The 12,631-nt window shown below is 43.4% G+C and overlaps 1 protein-coding gene across 1 annotated transcript in view; it reads left to right on the forward strand.

Annotated features, from left to right (window-relative positions):
• The window catches only part of TG (thyroglobulin), a 158,398-nt gene that overhangs the window by 77,069 nt on the left and 68,698 nt on the right, over positions 1-12,631 (forward strand). Inside the window, exons 38-40 of the mRNA XM_075024393.1 lie at positions 660-882; positions 4,574-4,667; positions 9,388-9,547. Coding sequence (XP_074880494.1) covers positions 660-882; positions 4,574-4,667; positions 9,388-9,547 — 477 coding nt within the window. The remainder of the gene's footprint in view (positions 1-659; positions 883-4,573; positions 4,668-9,387; positions 9,548-12,631) is intronic.

Consider the following 12,631-nt stretch of genomic DNA (forward strand, 5'->3'; position numbering starts at 1 on the left):
CAACAGTGTGTAAGGCAAGAGATGATGATGAAGGCCCTCTGGTACCCTCCACTCTTGCATTCCCTTCTCTGGCACGTAGAAGGCATGCGAGTGAGCGCTTGCACTAGTGATTCCCACTTCAAGAACAGCAGTCCCGACACAGGACTGTAGGGAATTTGGACCTGGGTTGTGCTCATTGCCTTCTGTTGAAGCTCTTCTGCCTCGCATGATGAAACAGCTACTGGGAAGGGGACTGAAGTGCAAGTCTTTCCTGGTGAGAGCCCAAACCAATGAGCTGTGTGGTTATCTTTCCTCTCTCTGACTTGCGATAAAAGTTTAAAGGATTAACATTGTGCTTGTTAGAGCTGTGGGTGGGGGGAAGTCTGAAAATCTCTCTCCCTTTTGGTGGAAATGCTCAGATTTATGTTCTAATGTGATGTCTCATCTGGAAGAAATGCTTAAGTAAAGGTTTGGAAAGTTAAATGTTCATATCCCGTAGCTAACATATAGCATAGCATGAAGTATTTTATAGGGAGAGAATACAAATTTATCTGTTTCATTTAAAGAAGTGATTTAGACACTTAACAGTTTAACATTAAGGGAAATGGGATTAATTTTCTTTTCTGAAATGGTACTAACTTGAAAAAGCAAATTATTTTTCCTCCGTTCCCCCCTGATAGATTTATTCCTGCCCGTTTCTGAATCGGATTTAACCCCATCTGTGTACATCCCGTCCCATGGAGATCTGATGGGCAAATCCCAGGTGATCCGCATTGGCTCGGAATGGAAAAATATCAGCCAGTTCCTGGGGATCCCGTACGCTGCACCTCCTCTTGCAGAGAGGCGTTTCAGTCCTCCAGAGCCGTTTGCTTGGGTGGAAACCTGGAATGCTACTGTGGCTCGGTAAGAAACCCTTTTGATCGTCTGCAGAAGTGCTTGTCCATCCAGGTGTAGGAAAGTAGCTGGAGCGATGACCACGATATCCATGCTCTGTCTTGCAAAAGAACCTATAGGGTACAGATTAATGCAAGTTTGGGACTTTGTTTAACAAAAAGAATAATTTCTCTGTCTACATGTTAATGCATGCAAGCATCCCCAAGAAAAAAGGCATTCCAGTACATTGCCTTGAATCTATATATAACTTTCCACCGAATGTCTCCTGTCAATCCATTTTCATTCTGAGTTTTTATACAAGTATTTATAATATTTATACAAAATACATTTTCCTCCTGCTGAGCCATAAATTTGCAGAATATTTAATCAAACAGGGGTGTTGTAACGCTGATGTAACCTGAAGCTGTGGGCCTCATAGAAATTCTCTGTCTAGTAGCGTCTAGGAGATCAGGCTGAAGGACCCAGATAGTCTTTTCTGTCCAAAAACTATTAAAAGACAAATACTTGCTAAATGGCTTGCACAGCAGTACAGAAGTTATAAACATTTTAGGTAATGCCTTAAGAGGAAATGAGTGCTAGGAACTGTATTAGCAGATGAGCTAAATTTCTCTTAATTCACCATATCTAATATTTCCTGTTGGCTGGCCCTGGCTCTCCAGGGTTGTACCGATATCCCTGTTGGGTGAGTTTAGGTTGGAGGCACTCTATGGACATAGTCTTTGTGTGCACATTTGTATTTCATTTAGTCTTGCGATATGAGTCTTAGTTTTATTGCATTGGGGAACCAAAATGACAAATTGTGAGTATTTTTTTAAAGAAAAGAGGGTTTGGGTGACACTACTTAGTATATCTGCGCTATGGAACATGTTAGGACAGTGGATTTCTTTTAAAAAAAACCCCACAGCAGATAGAAATGCAGCAACAAGAAGGAACAAGATGTGAAAGTGGAGTGTCTTTCACAGGGTCTTTCTCACAGTGCATCCCCGCTCCACGTGATAGAAAGCAAACTAGAGAGCACATGAAGCCTGTTTGAGCGAGCCGTGTTGCACGTGTACACAGGCAGTTGATACAGGAGAGCTGGTACCCGATCGTGTCCCTATCAGTAAAAAGCAGACTGTTTCGTGGCAGACGTGTGGAGCTGCAAGGGGAAAAAAAAAAAAAAAAAAAGAAACAAGAAACAGGAGATTGAAGGTGCAGAACAGTCAAAAGGAGAGAGTCTGGTGGAAGGACTTGGTGAACTTTCTGTAGAGGGAGTTGAAGACCTCAGGGCTGACAGCAGAGGTATAGCAACCCAAGAGCTTCCAAGGCAGCTACTATGGACCTGAGAGAGAACTCTCAGGTCTCTTGAGAACTTGTGTTATCCTTCCAGCCGTGGCTGGCCATGCAGTCCTGTTCAATTCCTGGCACCGGGAGCGGTCCTCATGTGGTTAGAGACGAAGTACTTGAGCTAGTTGATCTGGCCAAGAGCTTACATGGTTCAGGAAAAAGCAGATTTTGCAAGGGAGTGGGGAGGATGGCACCCTGCAGGCCTGACACGATCCACCACCTCTTTTGGTGGAAACACACCCTGAGGCTACAGATTTAGAGGCCTATCAGCTGTGTAGAAGCTGTTTGGTCCCTCCACTGCTCAGGATTTGTCTCCAGAGTTTTCTAGCAAAGCCTGTGACGAACTGAGTGAAAAAAGATGCAGCGTTGTCTTGAAGAGCTGAAAGAGCACGTGGGCTTTGGTAGTCTCATCCTTCAGGTTGCACCTGAGTTGTGGAGGTGTTAACAGCGTAACCACAGTAGCCACACAGCCTCAGAGGGATCCAGTGAGACGTGGCTTTTTGTTTTCTCAGGTGCACAGTGATTTTAGGCTAACACACACACCATCCGCTCTTTGTGTCTGCAGCCACAGCGCGGTGTCTCTAGGACTTTGGTAAGAGCCGTCTGCCTCTCTGGTCTCTTTTGAAGACCTGGTGTTGCAATGAGCAGCCTGGCTGAGACCTTCAAAGAGATTTAGGGACCTTAGTTAACCTGCTCCTATCTTTTGAATTCTCAGTGCTTCCTTAGGCCAATGAAGAACTTGGCCATTATCTTCTATTATTCATTTAAAGTTAAAAAAATAATTATTTGAGCTTAGCGCTATGGAGGTGCACTTGGAGAATCAGAGGGACCTCCCTCTGTGTGTGTATAGAAAGTGTTGACATCTATATTTTTTTAGGACTCTATACTGGTGTTGTACAATATTAGCATATAGGAAATTCACATTAGCACAGTGACGTTACTGATGGAAAAGAAATGTTTATTTATCATCCTGGACCTGATAAAAGACTTATAAAAAAGCCCAAACTGACCAAAAAACCTGTCCAGCTGTTGGAGTTTCCAGCTGCTGGAGGAGCTGTGGACTTGCTCAGCAGGTGGCAGCCTTTCCCTGGAGTCTGTCCCAGCATGAGGAGATCCTGGGAGCTGGAGGTGCTGGGCATCTTGAGCTGCTAGGAAAATAAAAAGAAAAAAAAAAGAAAAAAAAGAAAAAAAATAGCCAGTGAGCACCGGTGATGATTCCTGTTGCCCTGTGGAAAGCTGTACAATTAATAGCGTTAGATCTGTTGTCCTGGCTGGATTCCTACCTGGGAATTTGTATTTTCTCTGCCTAAAATGGTTTTAGTAGTTTTATTTGGAGATGATGTACTTCTTTATGTCAGTGTGAAAGCTATTGAGTGATATCACTGTCCTAGGAACTTCTCTTATGGAAAGATTTTGTAGAATTGCATTAAAGCTGGTCCTTTTCCTTGTAGTTTTCTATTAAATTCCTTGCACTTTCAGCATAAAATTTTACAAGGGCATTAAAAATGATAATTTAGAAATAATTCTCTGAGATATTACTGTCTTTTCCATAGCCTCTTTTGGCTTCTTCCCTAATAACTTGTGATGCTTTTCCATAACTCATTATGTGATATAAATATGGCTGTGAAGTAGAAGGAACTGGCTTCAAAATAACTTATATCTGACCTGCAAAAGTCATCCACTTGATTCTTCTTATGGAGAGATCTCAATCACATGAATCTCATACAGATGATGGCCAGAAAATGATTCTCTGTACGTGGCTGGCTGGCTGAATTCCTGTTGAAATGTTACTTTTAAAATTGCTGGGCACTGGTAATAGTCTGCTATGATGCTTAGAGCAAACAGATTTTAAAAATGCTTTAAAATTTTGAACTTAACATATTTTCCCACAGACCGTTAGAAATTAAAATAAATATAAATAAATGTAGCCCACAGACTATTAGAAATTAAAATAGAAAACTGGCATTTCAGCGAAAGAGTGGCTTACATAGGTTTGCAGGCAATAGGAGGGGGAGACCTGTGCCTGAGACCCCCAGTCCTGCTCCCCTTACATCTGGTACCAATTTTCTGCAATTTACACAAAGCGTGAGTTTTATGAAGGTTTATTTTCAAGTTCTAATCTTTTTAAAACGAGGCTGGTTTTCTGAGGGAAGGATTCTAGATGTGAAAATGCAATGTGTTTTTTGCATTTGTATGTGTGTATACAAACCCACGTATTTGTTACTAAGGTACAGGTGGGCATAGTTTTAAATGTGATTGAGATCTACAGATTTAAAGATTTTATAAACTTAGTGCATCAAAATATAAGGAAATAGCAGTAGTGGAAAAAGAGTACAAGCCTTTTTATTGTCATTTTCTCAATCTGTGTCTCTAGGGCAGCTTGTTGGCAGCCAGGAGATGGAGAGGCCCCGTCATACTCTGTCAGCGAAGACTGCCTATATCTGAATGTCTTTGTTCCTGCCACCACTGTAAGTAGGAGTCGAGTCGAATTTTTTTGTAGCTGAGCCTCTTTTCAAAGTACTTTTAATTGGCACAAATGACTGGGTTTTGTGCGGTCTTCACAAAGCCCTGCAAGGTTAGATTAGGCGCTCTGTTGTTTGTACTGGTGCAAGAGGATTCCCTAAGAGGCTTTCAGTGAGCCGTGTTCAGGTAACTAGGAGGGTAGAAAATTAAAAACCTAGAAATAAGAGAGAGGCAAAGAGGGAAATAAAACACAAGAAGGTGGCAGCAAAGGAGGAGAAATTAAGGACAGAAATGGCAATGGCCCTGAAATGAGACAATTTGTCCAGGAGATGATAACACGGTACAACACATCACGTCAACACTTACCACCAGTCGAGCAGCAGCAGATGAGGCTTTTTTTTCACCCTCGTCTTCACTATTCCCCTGTTGATATCTGTGGGAGCTCTGTTGAAGAATGAGGTTAGCGAGCGATGCTAGTTTTGTGCCCAGCCCACAGAACATAAAACCAGACATTTTAAAGATGGCTGGGCCAGTGATACAGTCTGAGAAACTATCATTTGAAAGCTCTTGAATTTCTCATTCTAAACAGATATAAAATAAAGCTTCAAGTTAGAGCCAAGCTTAGATGATAGGCCAAATCCCTGGGGGGCTGGGGATAAAGATGCTGAATAACATGTGAATCCCATTGAAGAGCAGGCCCAGAGCACAGGAATAGGCTTTATTTTTTTTCCACAGTACTGGTAACGTTCAGAAGGTGATGGTGGTTATAATAGAAATGTATGAGTCCGTCATACTGCAAAGAGCTGGTCTAGCCATCTGACAGCAGCACACAGAGTCCCTCGCAGGTCCTTTTAGTCACCAGAAAGACCAGCAGTCTCTTTGCTCCCTGCAGCACCAGACTGTCATTTTGCCTTGAGTGCCGTCATCGCTTATTGAAAACATCAGGTCACCGTCCCAGGCAGTTTGCCATCTCTGCTTAAGTGCTGTTTTCAAGATAGCTTATTTGAAAGCATTGTATTTTCTAACATCTGATAGACTAAATAGGCTTTTTTCTCCTTAGCAGTACTGAGAACTGAATCCCTCCTGTCTTTTGTAGAGGTGTAAGGTAGAAGTAGGTCTGATCAAGTCAATCAGTTTCACATGTGTAAGTCTAGCCCAAGAGAGAACCAAAACTTCTGGTTTTGCAGAAGTAGCTGGGAGCAGAAGGCATGGCATTTTCCTGTTTCTTTTTGTGGCTAGCTCTATTTTTTACTCACATACAGAGAGCTATAGTTATATATTTTCAGCCCATGGAAAGTTAAATTGGCTAGTAAATGCTGGATATAAAATCTCCTGGAGAGCAGTGAATGCAGAGGTCATTCAGGAGCGTTTTGAGCCTGAACAAGAACACGGTGCGGGGGCTGCTGCCTGTCACCGAAGGACTCTTTAAGTGTCAAGCAGTGAAGAAGGTGAATGACATCACCTCCTTTTGCTTCCATAGCTCTGTGTACCACATAACCCTCCAAATAAAACTGGCCCTTCTGAGAGACTTTTTTCCACCTATAACTATCACCACCTGTCACACTAGCAAATCAAAGCTGTGCTTCAGTTTGATTTACAAAGCGTTCAAATGTAAGATCAAGAGTTGAAACTCTCCGCTAAATAAGAATAGAAAACGTACCCTCTCTCCTCTTCTCCCATTCCCTGCACGTGTTATTCTCATCCTTATTGCATCATCCCTGTTGCACTGAATTCTTTACAGAGCAATATTGTACAGTAGTAAAAGCACTGGAAGTTGCCTGGCTTGGTAGGGTTTAAATCTATCCCTGCCAAGTAGCTCATTAAGCATTTTACAGAAGGTTGGAGGAGATGGCTCTGAATATTATGAAGCCTTTCAGACTTCCAGCTGACTTGCAGCTTCCTGGTGGATGCTGAATTTCTCTCCCCCTTGCGAGTTTGCACGTGGGACCTAAGCCCCCGCAGACATGAGACCACGGTGGAGTTGCAGGGCTACCCAGAGGACATCCCCCTTCTAGCTAAGCCAGGGACCCACATCCCAGCTGGAAGTCTTTGCGCAGATTTTACACCTCCAAGTATGACTCTCTGCATTTTGTTGCTAAGTATGGACCAAAACCCTGCACTGGGCAGTAGCCACACGGCAGCCACACGAGGAAAGTGCTGGCCCCATTCTGCCCAGCTGCTGCCTGTGCCCCGCTGCAGCCTGGCACTGATGCTGGAGGTGCTGCATCTGAGCCGGGTACCAAATGGTGGTGGGTGAAGGGACTGGCTCCAGCAGGCTTTAGTTAAGGCCCTGTGTTTCTTCTGCTGCACAGATTTAATTGCAGCGGTTAGTTGAATTTGGTTGAGAACAAGGCTTGGGGGAAATTCACTTATATTCAAAATAAATTATCCAGCAGCTAATGTACAGTAAGAAAATAATTGGCTACCAAATATATAGATAGATAGGTGATGTGAAGTATCTCATATTGTGAGGCACGGTTCAATTACAGCATGAAAATAATTGTGCTATGCTTTTAAAATGGCTAACAAGAAATGGGAAGACAATTATGTTAAACAGCCTTCGTCTAAAATGCCCAAATCCATGACCTCTGGGATTGAAATCCCTTGAGATTAAAACCCAAATTATTTTTCATGATAGTTTACCTTTACATAGGAGAGGGATATGTCATTGCTCGATGCAGACTAGAAACAGGAATGCTATGTCCAGACATTTGGCACTAGGCACAGCCCCAGTGCTACATCTTCCCCCAAATTGCTCCATATCTGTTGCAGCAGGCTTTGTTTTGCTGTTTTTAACTTTTATCTCCCATCTTTGCCTTTCTTAAGCTTTTCATCACTACAGCATTGGGTAAAGTCAGTCAGCATAACGTAATATACAACTTACGGGGCAGCTGGAGGTCATGGTGCCGTGCAGGCTGTGGACACATGGGAAATGCTTAGTTTGGACCTCAGGCTTAACCATGCCGAGCTGAAGGGACAGAGCAGGCTCAACATCACATTTAATGCCATTTTAGCTGACACGGCTCAATGTGGTTGTATTTTAGAATGAATTTCTATGTGAAAACAGATTCGTTCTTTTTTTTTTTATTTTACCCCCATCTCTCTCTCTGTGCTGCACGTGGTGCAGAAATGGGAACCAGGGACAAGACACTGTGAATTAGGCAATTTCTATTCAGGAGCAGAAGTTTCTGAGAGACAGCAGCATGTTTCAGTGCTTGCAATTTCTGGGGTTTTCTTGGTAACATTGTCAAGTTACAAGAAGCCTCTGAAGTGATTCTCCAGATAGATAAGTGAGGAGCGCACACAGTCCTGACAAATGAAGGGCAGCCGAGGGGATTTTGCCTCCTATCCTGTAATGTTGCGGGGGGGCTGCAACCATCACTTCTCTGCTGCTTCTCCTGTACAGCCAGCCGCATTTTTGCTGGAGTCATTCTTTGCCAGAGCAGATGGGACTGCTGTGTTTAGCTAAGCTCCATCCAGAAAATAACAGCAACAGAGCCCAATGCCCTCTAGCTGCAGGCAAAAACAAACCTCAGCTGTACTTTGATGCTGCTGCGGGGGCCACCAGCCCTTCTTTGGAAAACACCACCAGCTGCCAAAGCAGAAAGCGGGACGGGTGGTTGCGAGTGACCCGCTGCCAAGAGGAGGAGAGAGGAGCCTCCTTCAGGATAGTCCCAAAGTGGGCAATAGGGGGTGAAAATACTGAATGGAAAATTGAGGTTACACTTTGAAAAAACCTTTCTAACATTGGAGTAGGTTATTCTGCTTTATGCAGCAGGAAAGGAAAAAAAAAACCCCAAAACCCAACCCCCCAAAACCAAACCCCTCTGTATGTGTCACTGGTATTTCTTCTGAGTGTTACCTTGACAGAGCTTTAATCTGCTGGTGAATGCTGAGGTCTCCTGGGGCAGTTCTGCTTTTGTGCAGCCTGGCTGCAGCCCTGCTGTGTGTGCAGAGAGGGTCCACACCGATGGGGTGCTGCTTTGGGAAAAAGCCTCAGTTTTTGAGCAAAATCGGGTGGCTCTGCAGCTGCCCATCATAGCTCCTTCCCATCCCAGGAGTCCTGCTGGGCTCTTTCAGGGCAGACCCCCACCCTGCTTAATGAGAAGTGAGTCTCTCCCATGCAGAGACAAAGTCCTCTCTGCAGGACCACTCTATCTAGTAGGGGAAAACCTCCATGGGGATCGAAGGAGCAATGAGAAGCTCTTGTCAAGTGAAATTTTTGAGACTAGGCAGTGTTTAAGTGCTGAAGACTGGAGAGTAGGAAGCAGACCTATACAGCTACTGCATTAGTCCTGCTCGAGATGAAGCAACTCAACAGGCCTTTTCCTTCTCCTGTTTCCCACTTGTTTGAACTTTTCCTGTGTGTTTGTGTAAAGCAGACATGTTACAGCAAAGACGAGCCCACCACGTGCTCAATGGCCAAGTCAGCAGGATGGGTCTGCCTTGAGCTAACCTGGTAGAGCTGTTGTCCAGTGGAACACAGTGGTGCCATTAAATCTTCTTTATACTGGACATAGTGTGCTCTTCAATGGTATATAGGTCATTGTGGACAATTTAGCCCTAGAATTTCAGATAGATGGCGAGATATCCTCTCATTATGGTCACTGTTAAAGACCTATGAATGGCTTAGATAATATTAATGGGGAAGATGCTTATGTTCTCATCAGTGACCTACAAAAGCAGTTGGCTACAGAAATATTGACCTGGTTGTTGTCACAGCAGGTCAAAAACATGTCAGTGTTGCTGTTCTTCCACAACGGAGGGAGTTACAATGCTGAGACAGGAAAGACAAACATCGATGGATCATACTTAGCTGCCATCAGTAACATCATTGTCGTGACGGCAAACTACCGAGTCGGTGTTTTTGGCTTCCTTAGTACTGGTGAGTCATGGATTTCTAGAATAAACACAACTATGGGCTAAATTGCATTCTGTAACACTTCTGTTTCTTGATCTGAAGAGAAAGACTGGAGGCAAAGGGACAAGAACAAATAAAACGCAAGCATCTCTTTCAAAGCACTGGCTAGACTTCTGTTTGCAGATGCAACTGTGGATATTGGGTTTTGCAGACACACATGAAGATCGGTTAGGCATCAAAATTCCTGCTAATTCCAGTGACCTGTCATTGTGGATATGGTTTTCAATGTCTCCAACTTCCAACTGTTCCATCCATGAAATTTTGCTAATGCTCTACTGTGCCCATGGCGGGGGTGGGGAAGAGGCAGAGAGGGATAACTGCAGGTTAATGGTAAGAAGGACATGAAAGTATGGAAAGTATAGCACAAAGATAGTTGGTTGTTCCTCAGTAATTCAGTCTGACGACTTCTCTGAACGGCTTGCCACATTTAATTTGGATTCTGTTAACCCCTTTTACTGTCCTGGCCGTGACTGAACATTTGCGTGTTCTGTGTTTGCATCCCTTCCCCATACTCTAGTGTAAAGGATACTTTTGCTCTCCTATTACCTCCTAATATCAATTGCCATTAAAAATTATACAAATTCCCATTACATCCAGGATTTTGTCGTGTACACATGAAAATGCACATTCACATCTCCCTAAACCTTTGTGGTAGTGCCATTTAGTCTTTGGGATCATTTTTCTTTTCATTTTGCTTTGTATTATATTTGCCTGTTTAACCAAGTAGGGAACACTCTTATTTCTACCATTTTTCAATTCTGGCTGGGGCAGGTGAACTTAAGGTAGAGAGCCATGAAGAGAAAACACAACAATTGCAAGTGGAGCTCTGGCTCCATTGGTCTGGTGGCAATCCTTGGTCTCTGTAGTGGACATTTTAATACCTTTATAATCTTTAGGAGGTTATATTTGCCATGTTTCCAGATACCAGACCTACTTATTTGGCCTTATGATTCTTTTGAGTAGTCACTGCTAGTGACGCTGGGTGGATTTTGCCTAGTTTGGGGTTATAGCTGCAGCTGTTGGTTATTGTTTCCCTTCTCTGTTTTACTGTTTTGTTCAAAGCTCACTCCCAGCAAAGCCTGGTTTTTGTTCAGTAACTAGAGAGCTGGCACTACAAACTCCTTACTCATTTAGATAAGAAGCTGGTGATAGGTGTATCTGGGGAAAGAATCACTGTTTTCATCAGTGCAAACTAGATGCTTATGAAAGTGATACTGTGGCTTCATTTTGGCTAGAGCCAAATGCAGCGTGGATACGTGCTGTGCAAGATTCCATTACGCAGCACTGCCCACGTGTTACCCACTAACCTCCTTCAGCCCTGTGAATCTCACCTAGGTTTCTTCCTAAGTGGAAACTACTAGCTGGGCTGAATATTATAGAGCAGTATTTATATGATGGTCCATAATTTAAGGATCAGGATGAATTCTCCAGCCTCTGTTTAATGGGGATCTGCATACCCGGCCCAAAACGTCGGTGCATGAGCTGAGTGTACTGAATTTGCATTCCTGCAAACCTTCAGCTAGGGGTGGCCCGTTACAGATAGGGAGTGATCAGGGACCTTCTCCTTCTGTGTACTGTTGAGATGTAGCCAGGGAAAATTGCAGTCTTTCCTGGCCTCTTCCCCTGTGGGAAATCCTGGGTGTGCATTTGGGAAAATCCAGTTGCTCCGGAGGGAACTGGAGCAAGTCGGAAAAGCTCTTTGCAAGAGTCACTGGAGCAAGCTAAGCACCACATTCATAGGAAGCCCTAAAAATTCCTTCCGTGCCACACTTGTGTCTCCCCTATGTCCCCTTCAGTCCATGTGGGGGTCGTGACCTGTCGTATGTCTGTACCAGTCTCCCTGTCAGCGTGGATTTTCAGTCATACCCGTTCTGTTGAGCAATGCTCCCACTGGAATATCTAGTCTTTGGTCCACCACAGGTTGGTGGAGTACCTCTGACTCCTGTACAGGACCAGTATCCACTGGGGATTTTCAACGGAGGTTATCAACCTGGGTCAAATACTGTAAGAATTTTTCTTAACCCAAATCCTTAATGACATACCAGGGATGTTTCCATTTTTACTGAAAGACTTGGACAACTCCTGGTCCTTTGGACCCCCAAAGGTGGCAGAAGTTCATCCTTAGGATTGTAGGGACATTAGGAAAAGGACTGTCAGAAGGCTCTGAAGTTACAAACGAAAGTTACAATCCTGTGAGCAATATCAGTTTCATTGTCCAACTAAGCAAAGTACTGAATGCTCTCACTCTGACTTCTTATAAATTGCAAAGCTAGAAATGACAGAGTTAAGTGGAGATGTTGAGGGTAGTGAAAACAAAGATTTCCCTTTTTTTGTTTGTTTGCTCTTGTTAGTTCTGCAGTTTTGTTCTGTCATTGACAAGGTTTTTGCAAGCAGTCAAAAAGCTCTTATTCTTCTAAGTATTAAGGATGTTTAATTTAATTTTCTATCTCCCATTAATGTTGCAAAAAGTGATGCATATTCTTACTTGTGCCTTCACCCCTCACTTTGCACCCAGAAAAGTTAAGGTGAATTGCCAGTGATATGGATGGCAAGACTATGGAGAAGACAGTCACGTTTTCAGGCCTGATTCTTTTAAGAGTCCATAAAGTCATACAAAACAGGATTATTTTCATGCTTAAATTTAGCACTATTGTTCTTCTCCAGTTTAGTAATGACAGAAATGCATATGTATGTCCTTGTTTGCTTCCTTCTGAACACTGGTTTCTTTTCATTCTCCTGTGGTCCTCAGGAATGTGATCTTCCCCTGCACAAAGGCAGTGGAAAAGATTCCTGGCAAACACATTTCTTTTGGTCTAACTACCATGAATGTCCACGCATGCATCTGTTCCCTGTGTGGTACATTTCACAACCTGGCTGTGGTTTTTGCCAGGGCAAAAGGAACTGGTTACATTTCCCTCCTTGGTCTTGTTTAGTATATCCATAGTGAGGCACATTGTGTGACTAATACATTTACATGGTTTTACATACAAAAATTTCTTCACCAAAAGGGTTGCCAGGCATTGGAACAGGCTGCCCAGGGAAGTGGTG

The sequence above is a fragment of the Buteo buteo genome, chromosome 3 (assembly GCF_964188355.1).
Source record: "Buteo buteo chromosome 3, bButBut1.hap1.1, whole genome shotgun sequence".
Lineage (NCBI taxonomy): Eukaryota > Metazoa > Chordata > Aves > Accipitriformes > Accipitridae > Buteo > Buteo buteo.